General features: G+C 37.5%; 1 protein-coding gene across 1 annotated transcript in view; it reads right to left on the bottom strand.

The window, feature by feature from the left end:
- Positions 1-8,700: 8,700 nt before the first annotated feature.
- ERICH1 (glutamate rich 1) overlaps positions 8,701-25,435 on the bottom strand; it is an 84,512-nt gene continuing 67,777 nt past the window's right edge. Inside the window, exons 5-7 of the mRNA XM_063313895.1 lie at positions 22,055-22,249; positions 12,571-12,672; positions 8,701-9,257 (exon numbers count right to left, since the gene is read on the bottom strand). Of these exons, the coding sequence (XP_063169965.1) occupies positions 12,599-12,672; positions 22,055-22,249 (269 nt within the window). The 3' untranslated portion in view covers positions 8,701-9,257; positions 12,571-12,598. The remainder of the gene's footprint in view (positions 9,258-12,570; positions 12,673-22,054; positions 22,250-25,435) is intronic.

Raw genomic sequence — 25,435 nt, 5'->3', positions numbered from 1 at the left:
CCACAGATTAAGGTCAGCATCCTTTTTTTAAAAAAAAAAATCCCCATTATTGATGCAATCATATGAACATTATGGAATATCAGCTTTATTCCGATTTTCCAGGTGAGAAGCTGGACTGAATTTCCAGCATCACCAAGTGTTATAGCTGTGTTGCTGAGGTTTTAAGCTTTGCATTTTAAGATGCCCCCATCGCTTCGGTGCCGGGAAGGGCTTCTTCTTGTAAAGAGCTCTTTCTCCAGTTCATTCTTATTATTCCGGGTAAGCATAAGGAAGGAGAGTTCATGACTATAGCCTTGGTGAATGCCACTGATGCTTTAATATATTATAAACAGAAATTCATACAGACATTCAGAACAGAGACAACAGCATGAGAATTCCAGTTAATAAGAGACAGAGGCGTGCAAGGTGACCAGAAAGTCATTCTATATTAAATTGCCATAGAAACCACCGCTCTGCCATTTTGAGCATATGATCAACTCTCCTACTGGCACCTGTGGGACTTCCTGATTAAGAAATGGTAGGTGCCCTAAATGCCATGAAATGTACTGAATCACAATAAAAGCTGTCTTCATTCAAATTGTTCATGCTCCTATTATATTCTCCTGCATTGTTGTAGAACCGTATCTGTGGGAAACCTATAAAAATCAAGGATTTTCTCCGAGTCTCTGATTTTGTATATATTTTTAAATATTCAGATCATACTCCATTAAGACTGGAATATTTTACTACTTGTCTGTGTTAATGATTTAGGAGCCTCACCATATTAACATTATTAATATTTCCTTCACATTCTAATGGCACAGTGTTGCGTGTCATGGATATTGCTGAATAGATAATAGTATATGTTCTTGTACTCAGAACTAATTCCTATTAAATTTAATGGGGTTTATTCAGGGGTAAGTAGGTATCAGATTCAGCCTAAAAAAACATTTTACCATTTAAAACCTATAAGAAGGATAGATTTTTTTTAAAAAAATCTGAAAACACAGTAACAAAATACACATTTTTGCTGTGGGTAATGTAGAATGATGTCAATTATCCAGATTGATAACAAAAGCACTCCCCCTATAAATTTAATTAGACTCCCATGGATGGCTGGGAAATCAGCTGTACCAAATTTAATATTCTCTTGTTCTCTGAGCAAAACAGTAGCATTGCAGAAGTGTAAGTAAAAGCAAAAGATGAAAAATATCTTACCTGCAATAATCTTATATAACCTGGTGTGATCTTCCACAGGTAGATAACCATTTTTATCCAAGTTTTTCAGAGACTTTCAATTTCCAATTTCCTTTTTTTTAAGATGAGCTGGTAGACAACAACTTAATGAAAACAAAAGCCTACAAGAGAGGCCTATATTATTAGCTATCTGAACTCACTTTGCCTAGACTGTTCTGTACTGTATTGGGCCAACATGGATTTTGTTCAGATTGGAGCATGTTGTTCCCATTAAGATTTTTACATGCCAGTGTCCTACAAATATATAAAGCCCAAGCCTATTATATAAGCTGCCACATGTGATTTATCTGCAAAGCTTAAGTATTGGCAGAAGACCTTAACTCCCCAGCCTAGAGCAAGTTATGTCTACAATATCAGAAAACTCTTTTGGTATGTTCCAGGCTTATTGAGAAAGCAAATCAAGAGGTAGCTTGCTTTACAACAAAGGGATCTAAATCTTGCTTACTCTATACATAGGAAAAAAAAAAACCCAAATACAGACTATACTGAAAAAGACAGACTATACTGAAGTTGAAGAATGGAAGAGGACAGGGAAATTAGATTATTGAGAGGCTGTGATTATATTTTATTTCAATAAAATAAATTCATAATATATTTTATTGATTTAATACAGCTTCTGAGCATTGCAATTGTCTACCTATATGAGGAGCTAAGATGGATATTGGACACACATGGCTAGGTCTAGAAAGTTAAACATTTTCATTTCTGTTGGCTACACATATAGAAGATGCCAGTTTTCCTTTCTTCCTCCTTAGGTATTAATATCCTTGTGAGGCTGAGTGTTCCCTTGTGTTATCACTTCCCCAGCTCTTCTTCTGAAAAAGGAAGAGCAGCAAGGTAGACCCTCTCTTCCTTGAGTAATATCTTGCCACTTTGATATGCTCCCCCCTCATGAATCTGGCAACACCCACCATCAAAGAGACCATCTAAAGCCTATTCTCATGATAGTTACTTCAAAACAATAGTGGAAGGATGACTCGTCATTGGTTATGCCCTGAGAGGCACAACCAGATCCCCAAATCATGGCCAAAACTATAGAACATGCAAAGATATCTGGTTTCTAGTATAGCCTTCCATTAGGTGGCATGTTGCACTAAAGAATATGGCCAGTAGGCTTTAGCTGCCATGTCCCTGACTCTAATTCATGTCAGGACACAAAATAGAAAATTGCCACCAAGAATTGATTTCACTAAATTTACATATAAATAAAATTAATATCAGATGTAATTAAATATAGTTAACTTGAGTTCTCTCCTTATATTTAATAATTTCCCTCTTCCAGGTGGAAGGAAAGAGAAGACGATGACCACCAGCAAAGTGGATGGATTCAGTTACAGTGATGATGAGTGCACTGTTGGGGGACCTAAAAGACCCAGTTAGGGACAGATCATTATGGAGGAAATCTATCTATGTGGTAGCTAAGCGTCAACACCAACTTGATGACATATGCTCAGTCAAAGGCAGTTCTGGGGCCTTAAGCTGTGGTGTATTAGAGGTCCTCTTAAACAGGATTGTCATTTTATGATTTCAAACATTCTGGTATCTCTGGGACAACTCAGGGAGATGTAGGACTCTGGTAGGAACAGAGCCAAGAGCCAATAGTTGTTTTTTTTTCCTTTGATATTTCAGTGGCATTTGCTGGTAGATATAAGGTCTAAAATTGTACATGGCTTCCAGAATGGGAGAATAAAGCTCATAAGAATGGAAATATAAGAACCAGCCTCACCATGGCTCATTAGGGGAAGACACGTGTTGTATGCCCAGAGAGGCTTGAGAAAAAATGCTGTCTGACAACCCCAAGGATTTGTTTTAGATGGGCCTATGATCTTTTTTTCTTCCTATACTGAATTCCTGCATTGAGGTAAAACACTTTCTCTTTGGTCACAAAGCTCAAATGGTGACTCCCAATTACCAACTCTTGTTTAGCAAGCGGAGGTGTTGTTGTTGTTTTGACTACTGTAAAGTCTCTGCAGTTCAGACATTTATTTATTAGATTTCTATCCCTATTTATTTATTAATTTATGTACAGTTCAAGGTGGCATTCACAGCACTCTCTCCTACTTTCCTCACAATAACAACCCTGTGAAGTAAGTTGGGTTCAGCGGGAATGGCTGGCCCAAGGCTAGAACTCAGAGTTTTCTGGTTTCTCATCCAGCAACTTAACCAGTCAACCAAACTGGCCCTCTCTCATAGACTGGCCCTCCCTAAATTAAGCCAAGGTGGTTAGTTCTATTTTACTCAAAAAAAAAATCTGGCAAGCCGAACTTCAAATGTTGACTTACGTATTCAGGAACCATCACAACAATAACTCATGTATAGAACCTTTGTTAAGATTTTTATAGAAATAGAATATGCATTTAATTCTAAGCGATGGACTTCCTAAGACAGTAGTCATTTTTTTTCAGTTATATTCTGTCTTTGAACCTGACCCTTCAAAAAATATTGACATACTTAAATATTAACTATGCAAACTACAAAATTGCTTCTATAAAAGGAAATTATGCGTACACAACAAAGAAAGCAATAATACCTGGATGGCATTGCCTATCTAGTATATGGCAGGGATAGGCAGCATATTTATTTGCTTATGAATACATACATAGGAAGATTTATATACCACAACCACCCTTCCCACTCCAAGGACTCTGGGTGGCATATGTGAAATGCTCATTTATTTTGGAAGTAAGCGCCCCAGATTTTAACGGGAATCATTCCAAGATACTATTCCATCCAAGGGGAGACTACATTATTCCCCTTCAATAAGGATGACAGCAAGATATTCATTTTCTAATTCCAAGGGTAATATAATAGTCAGGTTGTCTGAATTAACTATTAATTTAACAGTATTGTGCCTGTGGCAGGCACAGCACATAGCTATGATGTATTGCTGTTTATCATCAGAGGGTAGAGTGGCACAACATAGAACCAGCATAATTCAGCACCATCCGGTGAAAACAGGAGGGCTTAGAAATATTTACAGATTATGCCCTCATTACAGGAAAGTCTTTTTTTTTTTCCTCTTCAAAAGATGGTGGAAAGAACATTCTGTTCTCTTAGCTTCAGGGTGACAACTTAACTTCCTTTGCTTTCCTTTTTTTTTTCTGGAACAACTTTCCTGATGCATTTTTTAAGATTTATGGCATGAAAAGGTAGCCTAGGTGATTCATTTTCCTTAAATGCTCAGTGATATAATGGCTACATGGCTGGAGCCCAAATATGATACCAGGTGGGGATACCAGCTTAATGTAGGTCATTTGTTAAGTGCCTTCTGGAACCTGAGTTAAAAGACACCATGTGAATAGCAATCAAAATTGCCAGCAGCTGTGGTGGGGTGGCTAAAAACTAATGAGTTGATAGATTTTCTTCTGGCTGTCTTATCAGAGCTATTCTGATAAGGCATGGTGCCTATAATGATAGTATTGGGTCTGTATTTTAAAGTGCCCTCCCAACTTCAGGACATCATTCAGCAAAGATAGAACATTTTTAAAATAACATTGATTTGGAAGAGACAACTAACATGTTGTCTCAACATTTATGCCACCAAAATTAATTGGACTGAAAGACACTTAACTTTGGCTGGATATGTGCCCAGAGTGAGGATCCTGAACTATGAATTATTTAGTGGTGGTAGATCCACATCTTTTCCTGGTGCTAAGGTAAACACTCACATATATTAATGATTAGTGATTAGAAATCTGAGTGCACAATAGCAGTATTCTTTGTACTCAGCCACCAGACTCTTGTATTGAAAAATATTTCATCCCATCTAAAAGACTTCTTAAAATTAATCTTACCAAGAATGTTTGGACATCATCATCACCATCACCATCACCATCATCATGAATGTCCATGTTATTTTCTTGGCAATAATACAGAAATAGCTTGCCATTACCTTCTTCTTAGATTTTTTCCCCCAAATTCTCAGTCCAGCCTATGGTTCTTCTCCCAACCTGCTTGGCTTTTCAGTATCAACCAAGGTCAGCTAGCTGCTGCCACCTAAATAGGCTTAAATAAGCTAACAAGCAATGCAGACAATTAGAAATAGAAATAAAACAAATGCTGTTTTTTTAAAAAACGAGTTTACAGTATATCCTTCCTGAAGGTCAATTGGTGATAATGACACTGGGAAAGGAATGTCAACTGAGCAAACTTCTGGGATGGTCTTGTCTGCCTTTTTCTGTTCTGATCTTTTCCAGGATCCCTTCAATAAAACTATTAGTGGTAATGGCGGGGTTAGGTGGGAGGGGAGGAGCAGGGGAGGATGGTGGAGACAGAGAAGGTAATATCTAGCTTATTTCTGTTTAATTTCATAGCCTTATCCACCAGCACGTTTCATGTTATTCATCTTGGAGATGACAGGCCAAATATGCTTAAGTATTCTCAGTTAAGAATAATTGTTTGAAAGGAACGATTGCTCTAACTTCCTTATGTCACACAAGTTCCTTTTGTGTGTGAGTCACTGTGGAAGTGGTAGTTTTGCAAAATGCAGTTGGTGCTTAATAGGTACATGACAAAGAATCTGAGGCAAAGTCCATTGATTTTAGAGTGTGAGCATCTTGTAACTGCAGGAGAAATAGGAGGTGCTAGAAAGCACTACTTGCAGCTGGGTTTATTTTACTCCAGTTTTCTGCCAGCAAACCTGCACAAGTTTTAACCACCATCCCTTTATTCTTGTGCATTAACATAGGATTGTAATTGTTTTTTAGCCAATCAATCCTTTCTCTTCTACCAGCCTTTTTGAGGAAGCAGAGAGACCCTCACTCTCATCATCCCTTGGTACCTTGTCTATTCTCCAGTCAATTTCAGAATTTATAGAGTACTTTTTAGAGAACCAACCCTCACTAGTCTTGATTTTCCATTCTTATAGATGAAACACAGATTTGAAAATGCCAAGTGAGTCTGCCTTCAATCCTGAACAAGCAAAATTTTTATTCATAAGCTTAAGAATTTAAAGAATCTGAAATAAACAGCAAAAAGCTAAATAAGATTTTGATCTTAGAAAGTTATAAAGTGACTAAGGGTCCAGATAAAATTAGAATATTGAAACTTTTACATAAGATTTTAGAATTAATTATAAAGAACAAACAGCTACTCATGGGAAATAGATCCTATTTTGGTTTTTACAAGATAAGCAATTTCATGATTTCAAAAACTGGACACCAGAGGGGAGTTAAATATTTAGGTGGAGGAAAGATCTACAAATTTATAAAATGATAAAAAATGTTATAACAATAAAAATACTGGAGATTTTTGAAGAATGGAATCAGAAAATAGTAGCCACAATATCAACAATGTCAGTAATGACATCTGCTTCTGTGGATAGACTATGTCCAAAAGATGATATTGAAGATATGACAACTGTAGAATAAATTTTATCTGACAAGATAGAGATGGTATCAAAAGCAGATTTACAACTGACAGGCCAAAAGAATGACTTATAAAAGGATGTTTCACTGGATCTAAAAAAGAAATTGGCTGAGGTTTTAAAATTTAAAAGGGAAATACAAATGACAAACCAAACCAGTGACCCAGATAATTTTTTCCTATTGGATTTACAAAAGAGGCTTGTTAAAGTCTTGAAGAACTCTGTGTGATGGGACAGAGAAGAAATGAAGAGAAATCAAATTCTCTGACAATATTTGAATGAAGATTTTTACTTCTAAGAAAGGAATATAAAGTTGGTTTGTTTTATTAAGGTTAAAACAAGATTATCTTGTTATATCTGGCAACCGTTTATGAATTTTATGCAGACACCAGGACTGAAAAGATGTTTTATGGATGTTTATACTGTAGGTAAGAGATGGGATATGGGATGAAGAGATAAATGTTGGTAAAGTTAGAGGGGGGTGAAGGATCACTAAATTTGTTTATAGTTGTGATGAAGGTTGGAAGTCACTTCTTTATATACTCTTCATTATATTCTTACTTTTCTCTTTTCTTTTTCCTTGCACTTTTTCCTCCTTTCTATTCTTTTTTCTTTCAAGTTTAGTTTGTATTAGATTTTACTATTATAATCACAATTCTTAATACAAACACACACACACGCACGTACCTTTCTGCATTTCTTCTTGTTCATCCATCTTGTACTGCAGCCCAACATTGTTGCTTGTACTCCAGTTAATTCTGCATTGCTTTCATTTTTTTTCCTTATGAAAACTGCCCTATTTTTAAAAGCCAACTACAAACCAGTTGGCATTTTAATTCTGCACAGTGTTGTCAATTTCTTCTTGTCTAGAGGCACCCAACTTTGATTAGTGAACAAGTTTATTTCATGTTACAGGTAATTTATAAAGCTATCAGGCAACATTGACCTCACTTGGCTTATCTTTCTCATTTTTTGTCTGTGATAAACAAAATTCAAATATTTTAGTGAGCTGACTGCACAGTCATGTTTTCCTAATAGTACTTTTGCTAGGAATGCTGCAAAGATTTGTCCACATTTAAAGCAAATTAACCTATTTCATTTCTCTGATTACTTTGTGGAATGGAATACATCTTCTGGATAACACTTCTTAAACTTGGTAATGCAGCCCTCAGTTAAAAGAAATACATGTTCATTTTAAAATGTGTATAAAAACATTAGGGAAAGTTTAGGAAATATGTATCTTTTGGGGTAAATGCATATAACGTAAAGGTGTATTTGTGTTTTAAAATAATACAAAACAATGATTTATTCTGTCCATCCCTAATTTTAGTACCAACCAACATGGTATGAAAGAAATAGAGTCCATCTTTTCCCCACACCAAGAATCCTGTTTCTAGGAAGATCCTTTTGTTGCCAGGTTTGCGGGGATAAACTGCTTCTGAAGATGTGGATTCTAATTAGCTCTTATGGCCAAGGAGGCAGATATAAGTTGAACATCAGGAGGAATTTCCCTATGGTAAGAGCTGTCAGCATATTCAGCTGATAGTACTTTCTGCAACGAGACCAGTTATCAAGCCTAAATCTCTTTCATAAGTATAGTCTGGGTGATGTTAGTCTGATAGAGGTCTTAAGATGATGATCACAGGCTACTCTACAGGAGTGGCTTCTCACTTCTGCTTGCCGAACAAATCTGCATGTAGTAATGGCTTCTGTTAGGTAGGGAGAGTTCTCTTCCAATACATATCCTGGTGTCTTGACAATGATCAAGGCCAAAGGCCTTGCCACTTTTCTCCATGCCCCCCTTTCATTTTTAGCGCAATGTGTTCCCACTCTGACACTGCCACATTAGCTTCTAAATGTTTTTGGATTGTTGGTTATATGGATCTAAAAACATCCCCCAAATATGTGCACTATAATTATGACCTACACTTTTTTATGGTTTTCCTTTTTTTCTTACACAGCCTGTGGGTGATGAAGCTAGAAAACGTAGGCTGGAAGAAGCACTTCTGGGAGTTGCTTGTGCAGATGGATCTTGTAAGACTAACTAAATCTGTATTCCCAATCTTGCATACAGACACTTTGTTTAGTTCCCCCCCATCCCAGAGAAGTTACAGGGAGCACTGATCTTGTGTACTGTGTACAGATCCCTTCTCCCATTCTTGTTTGGCATATGGGATCTTATTGCCTTGACCGATCACAAGTTCCCTTTTATGCTCTCCCTACGCTTTGAGGTTGTTGTTGAACTTCATGTCCTTTTGACTTCCTGTATATCTGAGTTGATTCTGTGGCAGACACGTGTGAGTTCTTCAACCCCTCCTCTAGTTGGCTGTGCCTGGTGACCTTGCCCTCCACTTCACCTGACCCAGTAGGAACTTGGTCCCATTGAATACCATCTGAGTCTATGCTATGGAAAACTCCAAGTCTACATGCTTTTTTTTTCCAAGAAGATTTTGCTGTTGGCCAAGGACCATACCTGGAAACACTGCAGCCTAGAATAAACTATTCTTGCTAGACACACTTGCTTTATGTTTTGAGTGTACTTCATCTTGCAGAATATACATGCACATGGGGAATTGGTTCTCCATGTGTATCGTTGAACTAAATGCCCCCACTCCACAATCTGCATCCCTGGTTGCTCTCGTTTCCGAAAAACTTCCTGCAGAGAAAAAACAGAACGCTATAGGAAACATGGCCTTACTTGCCAAGAGTCTCAAATCTCACTTGACTTCTTTTAAATAAGATTACTTTTTATCCTATGACATTCATTGCTAATGCCAATGATGAAAAATGAAATTTATATCACCCCCCTCAAAAAAAAAGAAAAGAAAGAGAACACCTACCACCATCACAAGCACAAAAGAGTCTCCTATCTTCTAATTAGACACATTTTAAAATCTTAGCACAGTGAATTAGAGCTGGTAACCATCTCTACTGATGAATATAATCATCTCAGAATTTTTGGCAGAATTCGCACACTCAGTGGTGGCATCAGGGAACATAAAGGATATAGCACGTGGATAGTCCCTTTTTTCTGTTCATGACCAACCAATTTTCCAAGTTTGTTGGGTGGAAATGTAATATTCCCATTGCCTGTAGTCTGTTATCTGGATCTCTGAATGTTACAATGTCTGAACAAGACAGCTGCAATGCATTAAGTGACATGGAAGAAATTGGGAGATTATGTCTTCTTTTTCAGGATGAAATTAGATCCCAGACTGTTATATACACAATAAACCAATTAGAGTTAAGGTCTAGTGATGACTGTATTCAGCGCTATGTAAGCTTGAACTGGGAGATTACATATGATCTGAAGTTTTTCCATACAATGACATTATTCCACATATAAATCTGAAAGGCACAGAAGAGTTTTATTTAGCATTTTCCTTTCATGCTGATTTTTACATGTACAGGCAATGGTCCTATGTCCAGGAACACTCGATCATGTGACCTCCCCCACCTGCACACCCAAGCCATACCACCTAAACACAGATCGACTGTCTTAGTCACAAGGCCTGAATTACTCCTGCAGAAATCCATAATCAGAGTTACACAGAAAAATCTTTCCTACCAGGAAGGAACTACTTCGAGGTAGCATTCCTTTCCATATATTTCCAGTCATGATTTGAGAGATAGGCATATAGCACATGTAGGGCCCTGAAACAAAATATTGCAGTGTATGCCTGGCTCCTATGAGTTATCTGACTGTGCTATTTTGGAACTGTGCTATTTTTTTTTTTTTTTTACAATAAAGAGTTTTATACTAGATAAGCACAATTAGAAAAAGCAGAAATGTTTTTGGCCGAGTATGTGGATGCTGGTGCCCAATGTCAGTTGAATGAAACTCTTTCACTTTTCCTTTTTCTTTTTTTTAAAGGAACACCTCTCAACCTTTTGTATTTGTATTCTGAAACGTATTTTTAATGTTGAGTTTCATCATCTCTTTTGTAGAGTTCCAGAGGAAGAAGCACAGAGAGATTAATGGAGAAACAGACTGAACAATAAATACCCACCAGTCACTGTTCTCTTTACCATCTCTCTCATCTGGGGGCAGACCCTTGTACAATTAATTTATTTCCCTCCCTAGTTTACTTGTTCAAGGTTACTGAGCATGCTCAGTCTTCCTTAGGCTATTTGGAGCGGGGGGAGGGGTAATTTTGGTATTTCTGCACACACAGATATAGTTCCACGTCTGCATAGAGCTCCTCTCTGTTTTGGTTACATAATGGGTGGCATTCAGTGTGAGTTTTGCATACAGGGGAGATATATAATATAGCTAATTTCTGTGCCTCAGATTATATGAAAACATCTGTGAAGGCAGTGTCATGGAGGGCAACCTTCCAACACTCCAGACTTCAGTTCCTAGAATTCACAACAGTGAAGGATTCTGAGTCTGGGGCAGGCTGGTATGGGGAGCTCAATGGAGCTCTCATATGGGGACTCCCCAGATGATCCCATTATCTATTACCAAAGCAGTTTCAAAGAATGAATTGCACTCTTTTAAGAACAAGGAACAGAGGAGGTGATCATAGCGAGCCAGGTTATATTGAAGATGAAGAAGAGGAGGGACGAACAACAGACATCCTGCAGGCTTAATGTGAATGCATAATAAAGTCACACAACTCACAGAAGCAACTGGATTTAAAGTGTTAAGGAGAGAGGTGGGCATTTCTGGGTGGAATTAAATAGTATACAGTCAGATATGCAATGTCAAGGATAGAGAGCCTGTGGCCCTTCAGAAGCTGTTGAACTAAGCATTAGCTATGCTTCTTAGGGGTGATGGGTTCTGAGGCTCGGCAACATTGGGAGAACAGAAGCATTCTCCGTCCTGTGCTGTACAGACAGGCCAAACAGAAGGAAGGCATGCTAGTATGGGATTTATTAAATGTTAAGAGTACTGATGTTGTCATTGTACTTTAACCAGAAATTAATAAACTCATACTCAGGAGCAGATTTTCTTCTGTACATAGTCCAGAGACAGAGAAGCACAAGGAAGCTGGCTTTGGATATATGCTTACAAATGGAGTTTAAGAAATGATATTTATTCTGCATAGTTTCTCTGCATAATTTATTTTTATTTCCCTTAGGGATGCTGTTCTCTCTAGTATCTTTAAACCTTACATAAAGAGCACATTTTGGCAGGTGAAGCTGCTATTGTGCAGGTACTATAAAAGCTGTGCCTGCTAGATTTCTCTCTTCAAAGCCAGAAACACCTCTCCCAACAATTAGAGTCATTTGGTGAAGGCTGCAATTCTAAGAGGAACTAACAGATGAGCTCATCAAGAACACCCCACATAAAAAAATGATTTAAAAAAACGTTAGTCTGCCAGAAACTGACTGTGCTGTAATTCAAAATGAAGTCTATGCATTTTATCATCCCATGTCAAGTCAACGCAAATAAAGGATTTAGGAAAAATGTTCACCTTTTATTCTGCTCCTATAATGAATATTTAAAAATAGTGTTACGAAGGGGAAGACCAAACTTCCCAAGTTCTCCTATCATTGCACACCAGTCAGTGTGTTTCTCTCCGCTGCTTGGAAATTGATTTGCAAAGTTTCTCAGCTTGCAGATGGAACAATCAATCAAAAGAGTTTCTGAGCTTTGTTCAAAGTGAGTTAGGCTTAAAAAAGAACACGGGACTTCTCTCCAAGCCACAGCTGTTTCAATCTATGTTGTAGCCAACATCTTAAATCAGTGCAGGAGCTTGCTGGCTTGTAATGTGGCAACTCCAAATGTCTTGGAAGAAAAAAAAAGTGAGATGGAATTCACTGATGCCATTGTCTGAGCATCCCTGGGTGCCTATGGGTTTACTAAAAATGAAAGGCCCTTGCAGATACAGCCAGTAGCAAAACAAAAAATAAGCAAAAGAAAACATCAGTGGTGTTTCAGTGAACCTGTATTCTGTTCAAGGACTTTTTTCCCCTGAATATTCTCAGATTCAATTTAGAGTTTTATATATTTAGATCTTAACTCTGTACAGATGGATATTCTCATTCAGCTCATTTCCTGTTCTTTCCAGGAAGGATATCTGTAATCCAGTAGAGAAACAAAGAAGAGATTGCTGTGACTTGATCTGCAAAAGAGAAAACAAATTCTTCACAAAATGTCACATATTTTGCAGTAACAGTGTCTTATGATAGAACTAAAAATCTTTGCAATTCCATTTATGAAGCATTTTAAGAATCTTGATAATTGTTTAAAAAAAACCCTGAACCAATCCATCTCCTATACGAATTTCTTCTAGCAAAGATGTCTCCAGACTTATACCATGACGCACTGTACTTTCTCATACTACCAGTTTGATCTAGTAATTAAGGTATTGGAATCTAAGAGGGGAAACCTGGCTTCTAGTCCTGTCTTAGGCAGAGAAGGCGGGTGACCTGGGGCCACTCACTCTCTTTCAGTCCCAAGAAGGCAATGGCAAACCACCTCCAAAAATGCTGCTTAGATAACTACACAGACTTGTCTATGTAGTCACCAGGAGTCAAGACTGATTGGAATACTAAAAAATAAAAAACCTACACCCTTCCTTCCAATGCACTGCTTTCCATAAAGCTCAGTTAACATCTTAAATGTACATGTCTATACCCTATGCTACTAATTGTACTGGCCTTGCTGCTTTTCATTTTCTTCCTTTTCCTTTCAATCCTCAGTTCTGCAGCCAATCTTGCCCCCTTCTCCTCTTTGGGCTAAACATTTCCTCTGCAGTCCTCCACCCCCTGGCCTTGCCTGCCAGTCCATGGTTTTTGTAGATGCTGTCTTATTTAAGGCCCAGGGTTCTCTTTTCTCCCTCCCTGCCTCTGCTTCGTCATTTCTTCCTAAGTGCCTTCTCATTCTTTATGCCTCCAATGCAATTCTTAGTCTAATTTCAAAAGCTTTCCGGAAGACCAGACCCTCTCAGTTCAAGCTGTGGTCCCACTGCTAGCAGAAGGCTCCTTAAAACATTATTTATGAGGGACTGAGGTCTTTGACAACACCACCTCCAGTAACAATCTCATCCCTACTTTAACCTTTGCTTAAACTGAACTTCTAGTTAGGACTCCTAGTTATTTAATACTTACACAGCTTCAGTTCTTTTGTTTTCGTTTCTTTTCTTACTCGTAAATCTCTCTCTTAATATCCGTATTTCCTATTATCTCTTATCTGCTACTCCTCTTTGAATCTTTAGCTCAAAATCCCCTCTTTTTGCATTTCATTGGTGTTTTTTACATTCTTGTTTATTTAAAATCATGTGGTTTCCAGATATGCAAATATGTGCAAATCATAACTTCTTATTTTTGGTAATAGGGCAGAGAAAAAACATATTTCCACATATTATATATAAACTTTGTAACTGGAAATAACTCAGAAATGTTGAATATGTGATGGAAAGCCATGTGCATCAAAAATGTGGGTACTTGCATCCCAGGCCCATAATAGACCCCATGTTAACTTAGAAGCCAGTCTCATATACATAATTAGCTTTTCATCCTGGTAAGTATGCATAGGCTTGGAGCCTATGTGTATTGCAGAAGCTATACAGCACAAGCATAAATTAAACACAAAAATATAAAGCATGTCTCAAAGGCTCTTCATGTAACTTTTCACATGAGTCAAAGTGCTGCTAGCAATTTTTAGTAGATTCACCAACTTGTTTCTTTAAGTACGCTGATTTCATATCCCAAATCTATAGTCCTTGTGGCTCATCAGATATTACATATATTCACATGGAATTTAATTGGAATATTACAACTGTGGGCACAGAGGAAGGTCTAATATTGATAGATAACCTCTACCTCTGGCATACATGCAATTAGTGTAATTTAAATTCTTAAGACAAGTGGCTGTACTTGGCTAATCTTGTGTTGACTCAGACTAGTTAGTACTTGGATGAGGGACCAAAAGGGAGTATCAGAGCTGTAGGACAGAACTGAACAATAGAAAAAAACACCATCACCATATCCTGGAAGAAGATAAAACCGAGCCACTTCCATATTGGTGCTAAGAAAAATTATTTGGACATGTCTACAAAGTCACCAGGAACCAAATTTGACTTGAGGTCACCTTTACTTTTGAAGAGTAGAATCTAAATTTAATAAAGCCAGCCTTTGTTACCCCCCGTCTCATTATCCCTAGTTTTGCATATCCAGACTTTGGTACGTGCATAAATGTTTTGCATACTCATAGTTAGGGGCTTGTGTTTTGTTATTTTTTTGTGCAAAATTTCATATGCAAATGTATTAATTTATTTTTAAGGGTTAAGGCTAGGTTATCTGTACCTGTATTTGTTCCTCCTTTTCACTTGGTCATAGTAGATTGTGTTGGGTCAGCCTAGTCATGAGATTCCACACAAGTAGTCTGTGGGCAGCACTAGCCCCCAAAAGAGTGATCAAGAGCCCCCTTTGCCAAGATCATGAAAAAGTAATGTGGAGCAGAGAAGCCAGCATGAGCCAGTTGTTCTGAAGAAGGCCAGTTGCTACAACAAAGTCATGTGGAACCTCACCCAGTGAGATCCATTGGGAGCATAAAGAAAAAGATGATACCTTGCAGGTAACAGCTCCAGGAGGACCTAATCTCCCAATTCCAACAGACACAAAATCTCATCTGTCACAATTCTGTTCTCTATAGTTTTATGCTGGGCTGGAATGCCCACAAAGAATGAGAGCCACTTGTATTAGTATAACTGCAGCCACTTATCTATCTAGTGCTGTTTGTTAAATACTAGACATCTTCTACAGTAGTCATTAGCTGCATGATTAAACTTTTAAGGTAGCACCTATTTAGATATGATTTCTATTACATGAAATGAAATGAGGAATCCAAATTGTGCATGGAAGATAGAATGTAAACGTCTACTTGTCTACAGAATTCATAGATATATGGAGGAGAATTATTAGAGGACAGTTCGATAGTTTCTTTTTTGTTAAGTGCTCAGAAGACATTTTTAGCTCTTTAGTGGGTGATAATTTCCTAGGCAACACAAGAGAAGACTATTTTTGACTTGATGCTTGCTGACAAGAAAGAAAGAGAAAGTGTTAACAGTCTGGCTTAAAAGAAGGGGGGATCTTGAGGCCAGAGAAATGGTTATCTGAAAGGAGGTGGACTTATTATCCTCTTGAGATGATGACATTCCAAACTTAAGAATTTTGGTTATCCCTCCTCTACTTTCTGGATAAGCATATCTCAAATGTACATGTGAAATGCTGTTCTTGCCAGTAGCTTCATTATTTCCTGGTTTCCAGATGTGCTAAAAACCATGAAGGGCCCGCCATCTAGCTCATTACTCCCATATTCCAGACAATCTGCTTTATTTGGTCAAGTGTATGAATGGAAGCAGCTGCCTAACAAAGATTTTATACAACCTCAAAACCTTTTTCCTTGCTGAGAGCAAGGAAAATCCCACTTGTACTTGGGAAACAATATATTTTCCAGTACAATATGTTTATTACAAAAGGGTCCAATTGGTTCAGTGCTTGCCTTGATATCCAGAGGATAGACCTGCCTCCCACCCACACAACACTTAAAATCTTCAGATGGAGTCAGATCAAGTGATGGTCATGATTTTTTCCATTTTGATGGTTCAAAAAGTGCCATCAATTTTCTGTGACTTCAGAAGTAGGGAAGTACTAAATCTTTTGGGGTGTACAACATGTAGTTGCCTTTCAACCTGTTGTTTGGCTGTCAACTGCTTCCTGCTACTAAACATTCAAGGAACTAGTACATAATTCTCTCTCTCTCACTCCCTGAAGTTGCTGAAATCCAGAAGCAGATACTTATTCCAACTGTAAAAACAACCCTACTGTATTCCCAACACACTGAAAATTTCATGGGGAAAACCATATACCATTGGACGCAGACACACTGCAATTGGATTAGTGGTATGCGGATTGCCAAGATCCTCAGTATTGACCTAAATAACATGAGCAAGTAGAACCCCAATAGAATCTTTGCCCAGAAAGCAACCAACCATTATAGAGAACCCCTTTATTTTTTTACCTCCAAGAAGCATGACAGCCTATAAGGTATAGGTTATCAATCATGAACAGGGGTGCTACATATAGTGGAGGGAATTAAAGTTTGTTGACTGTCTGGGCAAGAGACACTGAATATATGACTCAGGACCATAGAGTACTTTTAGCTGTGCCTGTACTTTTAGCTGTGCCAAGCTGCTGCCTGGTCTTTGTCTCAGGAGACCAAAAGTAACAAAGAAACAGGAAAAGGCATATGATGCATGTATGTGCACTTGTTTTGCAGGGAAAATGGCACCCATGCTACTCTAAACCTAATTTATATCATACTGATTTAGGAATGCAGACTTATGCCTGGGTTTGTTTTACAGCACTGAAGATAGCTTGATATATTTTTTTAACAGCTTGTTTCATAAAGTTAAAAAGGAATGGCTTTCCTGTGGCTTTATGTTCTATAAAACAAAGAAACAAAATAGAGGCAAGACAATTACATTCATCATTCAAGTAGGACATGTGGTTAAGATCACTGTAGAAAATGCATTCCAAGCAGTCATTCCCCACTGAACAGCTGGAGATTCAGGAGCAATAAGCTTGGAGAACTGCTATGTTATATAAAAGGCTGCAACTTTAGCACCTCTCAGTTGTCAGATTAGATTAGGGCTGCTTAGAATGACTAAAAATAAAAATCCTATCCACCAAAAAGGAAATTACTAGTTCATTCCAGAAGCAAATTCTCAAGCTGCAATCCTATACCCAATTCTTTGTAAGTCTACCATGCCTAAGCTACAAAACTCCAGATGATCACTAGATGCCAGCAAATAATGCAGAGAACTCCCTTTGTTGTTATCTTCTGGTCATCTAGATTTCTGCAGCCTATATGTAGTAGTTATTAATGAGTAAGATACCCTCTGCTTTTATTCAAGTACAAGTCCCAAGACTGCACTGTGCATGCATTCTGTACCTAATAAGGGATTGATATTTTCTCTCTCACCATACCAGTGTTTCTATTCTACTGTAGTAGGTAGGAAAGATTTATATGGTTAGGCTCATTCATGTTATTGATGCAGACTGTATTTACAAGAAGGGGAAGCCTTGAATATGAAGCCTTGAAAATAAATACTATAAAATATCAGTGAGACTTAGTTCTGAATAAATATGTCTAGCTTCACCAAATAAAACACAGGCACAGAACTTTTTATTTTTAAAAAAAGCATCTCCAACTTTAATTACATGTTTATATAAAGTTTGTAGGTGAGTTTGTTATTTTTTTTAACTGTATTTAGGCTTTTCTCCAATGAACTCAGTGCCACATATTTCAATAAAATCCAATCACTGATTAAGCTGATAGACTTGGGCAGAGCATATATGATCAGCCTTCCAAGGTAAACCAAACTTGGAAACCAAAACCACACAAGCTAATACTACTTTTATTTTAAGGTTCTAGTAGGAGAATCTTGTAAGTCTGAATCCTTTCATCTTCATAAGCACTATGGAGGGTCATGTCTGAGATACTTTCTCAAATTATATTTCTTCCCTGGACTCAGATTTATCTGACCGTGTCTTGGTTGTGGCTCTTCCTCCTGTTCCTCAAGGTTGTTCCTTCTATCCATTACATAGACTCTGCATTCCCAAACTCTCAGATTCAAGCCCTGCCCTCTTGGAGCAGATCTGTCTGAATGAAAGCTGGAATCATACTACAACCAATATAGTTACCGAGACAGATGGGCCAATAATCTTAAGGCAGAGTCCTTTGTTCCTAAATATATATTTTAATTCCTTACGTACATAAGAATAGCCTGTTGGATCCGGCTAAGGTCCATCTTATATCAGCATTTTGTTCTTCACAGATTCCTTTAACTGCAACTTCTTGAACCAAAGTATGAAATATATAAAAGCAACAAAATAAACTTATACATTACATAACAATCATTTGGAAATCTTTCCTTTCACTGTTGAAATGTTGAATGCCTTATATGTGACTCTTTCTTTTAATCCACTTATAAAAGGAATGTATTCTGAGATTTAAAATAACTAAAATGTCATCAATTAGCTCAAAGGCAATGATTAAATGCTTTAAAATGGAGGAATGAATACATTTTTTGCAGGTTATAAGTTTACCCATATGATTTACTTTGCATATTTTGACTGATATGTCATGGTCATAAAGAAAGCTTGTGTCTGTCCATGGTTTTAGATGACAGAACCTTTGAAAGAATTGTTAAATTATGAAAAATCAACAACATATAGTAAGACTTTCCAATTATTTTGGTCTTATTTGGAAGTCTCTGACAGGATTCTTACACTCTATCTGGTTGGAAAGTGTTATGGAATCTGAATCTCAAGATGACATTTTTTTAAAAAAAGGGTATTTTGCAGTACAACACATGACTCATCAGAATATAAGAACAGTCTCTGGATGAGAACAGAGTATATCAACTTCAACATTGCTTGAGATGTTATGGTACCACTTGTTACTTCTCTATCAAAGAGATTTTTGTCAGATTACACTGGTACATATGTTGCTTTACAACATAACCAGGACTTTCACATAGGCATACACAAGAAAAATTAAAAAAAAAACTTTACAAAAGTTTGAATTAGAAAATATATTTCCACAAGATTAATTGATGGGTTGGAGATTGGTTCAATACAAAATCTTTACATGCATATGAAATTAAAGGAGGCCATGTATTATCTCTCTGATCATCTCCAAACACACGGATCTACAGAATCTGTTTTATCAGAATGATGAAACAAGCATGGCAATGTCATGACACAAACCCCACCTGTTTTTATATGCATGGGATATCACACTGCACATACAAAAGTATGGAGTTTATATCATAAAGCTCATTTTATCACTTGCCTCCCTTTTCTCCCCATGGATGACAATGACTCCAAAGTATGTATCTGTGTGTGTGTGTATACACATACAGTGTGTGTGTGTGTGTGTGTGTGTGTGTGTGTGCGTGCGTATATTTATTTCAGTTGGTGCAATAATCCATACTCTGGCTATTCTGAGGTAAAGACCGTGTTTGATTTCTACATTTCCAAAATTGCCATACTAAGCACACCAGAATGTTATGAATTCCTTATTCCACTGGCAACAGCTATTGTCATCAAAGATAAAAGGACAAAGCTGTACTTTAGAGAAGGTAATATACTGTCCTATAATCCCTGAAGTAAACTGTAAGACCACTGATCAAAAATCTTTGCTCACAGGAACAAATAGCCAAATATGGAACAAAGTCCCTTGTGTCTCTTTCAGTGTTCAGTATCTTTCAGATGGCAATAAATGTTAAATAAACAGAATTGAAATCTGTGTGCAAATTAAATTAATGATCATTAATTAATGATTCATAGGTAATTCCTCCCCAAATGTTTGTTAATCTCACAGATATAGCATATTTTATTGCTAACATCACTTGATATATTGGGTCAATATATTTCTAGTTAGCTGGATAGCTAGCTCAGGATTTAGATCATTCTCTCTTACAAATTAAACTTGGAACAAACTTCTGTTTTTGCTGAACTGAACCCATGAGGGCTTAATTGTATCTAAAACAGCTTTTAATTTACTATCATCAAGGGGAGTTCTATCAAGAAATAAATCTCTAACTTTAACACCTTTCTGCTACTAATTATTAACTGCAAGAATTTATCCCAGTGGTAAAGTAAGGTAAAGGTAAAGGTTTCCCTTGACGTAAAGTCCAGTCGTGTCCGACTCTAGGGGGCGGTGCTCATCTCCGTTTCTAAGCCTTAGAGCTGGCGTTGTCCATAGGACATTTCTGGGTCATGTGGCCAGCATGACGACTCGGAACGCCGTTACCTTCCCGCCGAAGCGGTACCTATTGTTCTACTCACATTTGCATGATTTCGAACTGCTAGGTGAGCAGGAGCTGGGACGAGCAACGGGAGCTCACCCCGCCGCGTGGTTTCGAACCGCGGTAAAGTAAAGGCTGGTATAAAAGAGGACAACTAGAGGATGACTAAATACCAGAAATTGTCCCCATTTTTTCTAAGCAAGCTATTCTATATAGTTTATATAGTATATAATCTCTTTATATAGTATATAATTGATTCAAAATAGATTCAGTAACTTTCCTTGGCAACAGATTGAAAGGATAGTGCTCCTTCCAAAAAAAGAAAAAAGAAAGAAAAGAAAAGAAAAAGAAAAGAACTCCAGTTTCAATTGCTGGCCACGGCCCAGCTACTTGTTGCAGATCACAGCCATCATAAAAAAAGCTTTAAATATAACTATATATTGGAAAAAGCCTTTGCTCCATTTACTTGCTTTATTCCTAGGGCTGAGAGAGGGGGACAAGTCATCCAGCTGGCTTTAGGCCTAAAAGGGAACTAGAACTCACAATCTCCTGGTTTCTAACCTGGTGCCTTAAACCACTACACCAAACTGGCTCTCATAAATCTATTGATCAATTTTGCAATCATAGAGGCCAGGATATTATTTTGATTTAGCAAAGCAATTAGAGTACGTGAAGTTACTAAAAGATGGTTCTCATATTGTTTTCTTACCCATGTGTAGTTGCTTACTGGATGCAATGAATGAATTTCCCACAAGGTGAAAGTATCAATATATTAACTAGAACTATAGGTACAGACATACCTCTAATGTTTAATAGAAGACAATTAGGACTCTTTGTGATTATACAGAAGATTACTTCCTTCTTCTTTGCTACTAGATATAGTACCCACTTGATATACTTTGTTTATACTATTTCTAAAGCAGTGCACTAAGAAAATAACTACAATGTTTTATTCTCCTTAAACATTAATCTCTTATTCTCATTGCACCAAGCAAAGCTTTCTCACTTCTGATGGGGTTTTCTTCCATTTCAATGCTAGGAATCAAGCATTCCATGAACTGGATCTTAATATATGCCAACTAAAGAAATTCTGGCAATGATGCTGCTCCATATAGTGAAGACATAATATGACATTAAGCAAAAGCTTGTACACCCATATACTTAAAGCAGATCTGCACATTTTTTCCTGGGCTAAGGGCCTCTCCATAAAGTAAGGGGTGAGACCAGGATTAAATTTGATTTGATTTCATTTAAACTAAACTAAATTAAATGTACTTGAGATGATTATTCTCCTGTCACATATTTAATAAATATCTCTCATCCGTCACAATACAATACAAATTACATTTGGGAACTGTTTTTAGAGGTGTCTGGCAGTTGCACAGACACTGTGCAAAAGATCACAGAATACCACGGCTGACCAGAAACATATATCAAGATTTAAATTCTCTTTTTCTGTACAAGGAACTTATTTCAAGTTAGAAAAAAATCTATATGCAGAAGAGAGCATTTTGTCATGCAAGGACCCATTGATTAAAACCCTCTGTATTTGTACAAACATTGATTATTAAAAAAGAAGAAATTAAAATACTTGCAATGAATAGTTTTGATCTTATATAGGAAATCTTCATCCTAGTTCACAAGGAGAAATCTCATATAACAAGTTTGGGTGCACTCAACATACCTGGAGGCATCTCTGAATGTGTGCGGAAGTCTTTCATGGCAATATTTAGTTCCTCAACATTCTGCAGAACAACAAATGATTTCATCTGACATAGACAGGTGACATCTGATGACGACAGGGTGTGGGATTCAAGACTCTTTAAAACCTCATGGATGCTTTTGGAGCTCTCAGCTGACTCCGCACATTTTGCCAGCTCTTAAGGAAAAGAAAAAGTAGCAGTTAGCAAGGTTTCTCTTATTTACAGCGTATGTAATGGATCACACACACTTTTGATGTTTATTGTTTGCTTTTGACAAACTTATTTAAAAAAATATAGGAGAAACATTTACCAAATCTGAGACTGTGAGAGACCCATAGCACTATGTTTCTGAATCCTGACACCTTAAATTTTGCCAGGTCCATCCTGGTCTGATGAGTCTATATGAAACCCATAAGGTCTATATAAGGTCACATGTCCTAAGTCCAGTCTGGATGAACATCAAATGAGCTTATGCTGAGAAGACACAGGGATGACATGCAGAGGGTGACTTCACTCTGATATTTATATGAAGAGTGCCGTGCCGCACAATTTTTAAAGGCTGAGGTCCACCTTCACATGCATAAGTAATGAGTGGATCCCAAATTATGAACTCACTCCATTTAAAAGGATTATGGGGTGAAATGGCAACTTTGTCTCATGGAGCTTCCATATATGTCAACCAATCACTTGGTGCCACAGCCTCAAAAGAGTTTGTGGTTGAATTGCCTACAAACCCCCATGAAAAAAAACCCAAGCATGCCCTCTGAAACCAGTCAGGGTCTATCAGATGCCTGGGATGGGCTGCTGTAAGATACAAGCTCCTTGTGGAAGAGGAGGGGGACAGCACCAGCAAGCTGAAAATCAACCAGAGAGTGATCCAACCATGACAAAGTACTGATTCTAATGTTCTCTACCTTCAACTGCCCCAAGCCAAATCTGAAATCTAACATGTTACCACCCAGTGTGACTTGGGCCTTTAATAATCTGGGAAAAGCCAATAGTTGCCATCAGTTTTTCCTTTTTTTAAATAGAGATTTTATTAAAAATTACGAATACAATACAAACTAATACAAACTAAAAAAAAGCAAAAGAAAAAACAGAAGGTGCAGAAAAGAAAAAAACAGAAAAATAGAAAAGACAGAAAAAAAAAGAAAAAAAAAAGAAAAGAAATCGAGTGGTGACTTCCCCCTTCATCACAAATATAAACAATTTTAGTAATTTATCACCTCCTCTTAAAATACAACAAATGATCTCTCCTTCCCATATTCCATCTCCTATCTATAAACAAACCCTTAAAGCCTTGTCATTTCAGTCATGATGCCAGCAAAAGTCCATTAAGGGTAAATATGGAAAAAGATGTTACTCTGGATATACAAATGAAACTGGCTGATGTCTTAATAATTAAAAGGGATATACAAATAACAAACCAGAAGAGTGACTTGGATAACTTTTTTATTTTGGATTTATAAAAGAGACTTATTAAAGTTTTGAAGGATTTTCTGAGAACAGACAAAGAAAAAATGAAAATAAATTAAGTTCTGGGACATTATTGAAAGGGATTTAAGATCAAGATTGTTAAGACCAAAGGGAAGGAATACAACGTTGGTTTATTTGATCAAGGTTAAAATGCATATGTTATTGTTTCTAGTAACCCTTAATGGACTTTTGTTGACAGGACTGAATGACAAGGCTTTATAGATTTGTTTGAAGAGATTTGTTGTTGTATTTTTAGAGAAGATTGTAAGTTACTGAGATTTTTTTTTTACTTGTTGTGATGAAGGGGCAAATCATTTCTTTATATATTTCTTTTCTTTTCTGCACTATCTTCTCTTTTCATTCTTTTATACTTTGTTTAGTTTGTGTTAGTTTTTTATGTTTGTAATTGTAAACTTTAATAAAAATTATTATAAAAAACAAGAACATCCCCATCTGAGTACACGAGGCCTTGGCAAAAATGCCAGGTTGGCCACTCTTCCAGAATAAGATCATGGATGATGGAAGCTTTACTACAGACCAACCTGGGGTTCAGCAGCAACAGCCAGAGGTCAGAGCTACTGAGGATACAGACTTTGCACTGGGGCTAAAAAGTGGAAGTGATTTTAAGCACTGACTCTGCTTTCCCATGAATAGCCCACTTCCAGATTCCCACTGTATTCTTCTTCTGCTGCATGAGTGGCACAGGTTGCCAGTAAGCTTGTATGACTGATAAAGTCCTTCATGGCATACGGCCTGGCTATCTGAGTGTCCACCTCTCTCCCATTGTTTCTGCTCAGAAAGATCTGACAGAGTCTTGGTCCCATCTTTAAAAAAGTATTGTTGGATAGGACCTAAAAGTATACCTTCTCTGTTGCAGCACATGTCCTCTAGAATGATATTATCCAGGAGGTTTGAGTGAACCCATCCCTGCTGTCCTCTAAACAGATCCTGGTCTTTTCTCAGACAGTGAGTTAAGGAAGTATGTGCCTTTTGAGGGAATTGTATGAATGTGTTACCTATGCTGGTCCCCGGGTTACTGCCTTCTTTTTCTTATATCAGCTGTGTTTTTAGCTGGTACAGTTGTAATCGAAATTATTCAACCCCCATTGCAAATCAGGTTGATTGTCAAAATGTACAGACTTTCAGCTGTTTGCAATGAACAAATCAAACAAAAGCAATTGAAATAGCTCAACACAACAGATGCTTCAAGTGGTGTCCCCAAAGTCAACTGAAAATGCAACTTATCATGACTTCTCCAGTCTCAAAATTATTCAACCCCTTCATGGCAAGCATCTTCAGTACTTAGTGGAGCACCCTTTTGCTGTTATGACCTGCTGCAAAAGAGAACCAGACACCAGCTTCTGCAAGCATTCCTGAGGAATCTTAGCCCATTCCTCATGAGCAATGGCCTCCAGTTCAGTAATATTCTTGGGTTTGCGTGCTACAACCGCCTTCTTCAAATCCCACCAGAGATTTTCTATGGGGTTCAAGTCAGGTGACTGTGATGGCCACTGTAGAATCTTCCAGGACTTCTTCTGCATCCAAGCCTTAGTGGAATTTGAGGTATGCTTGGGATCGTTGTCCTGTTGGAAGGTCCAGTGACGCCCAAGCTTCAGCTTCCTTACAGACAGCATGACGTTTTCTCCTAGGATTTCCTGATACTTCAGTGAATCTATCTTGCCGTCCACACGCTGCAGGTTTCCAGTGCCAGAGGATGCAAAGCGGCCCCAGAGCATCACTGAGCCACCACCATGCTTAACTGTAGGCAGTGTTCTTTTCAGTGTATGCTTCATTCTTCTTCCTCCAGACGTACTGCTGATCCATTGGGCCAAAAAGTTCCAGTTTTGTTTCATTGCTCCACAGAACAGAATCCCAAAACTTCTGTG

This window comes from Candoia aspera, chromosome 1 (genome assembly GCF_035149785.1).
Source record: "Candoia aspera isolate rCanAsp1 chromosome 1, rCanAsp1.hap2, whole genome shotgun sequence".
Lineage (NCBI taxonomy): Eukaryota > Metazoa > Chordata > Lepidosauria > Squamata > Boidae > Candoia > Candoia aspera.
The sequence above is the reverse complement of the archived record's forward strand: the minus strand, read 5'-3'. Positions and strand labels throughout refer to the sequence as shown.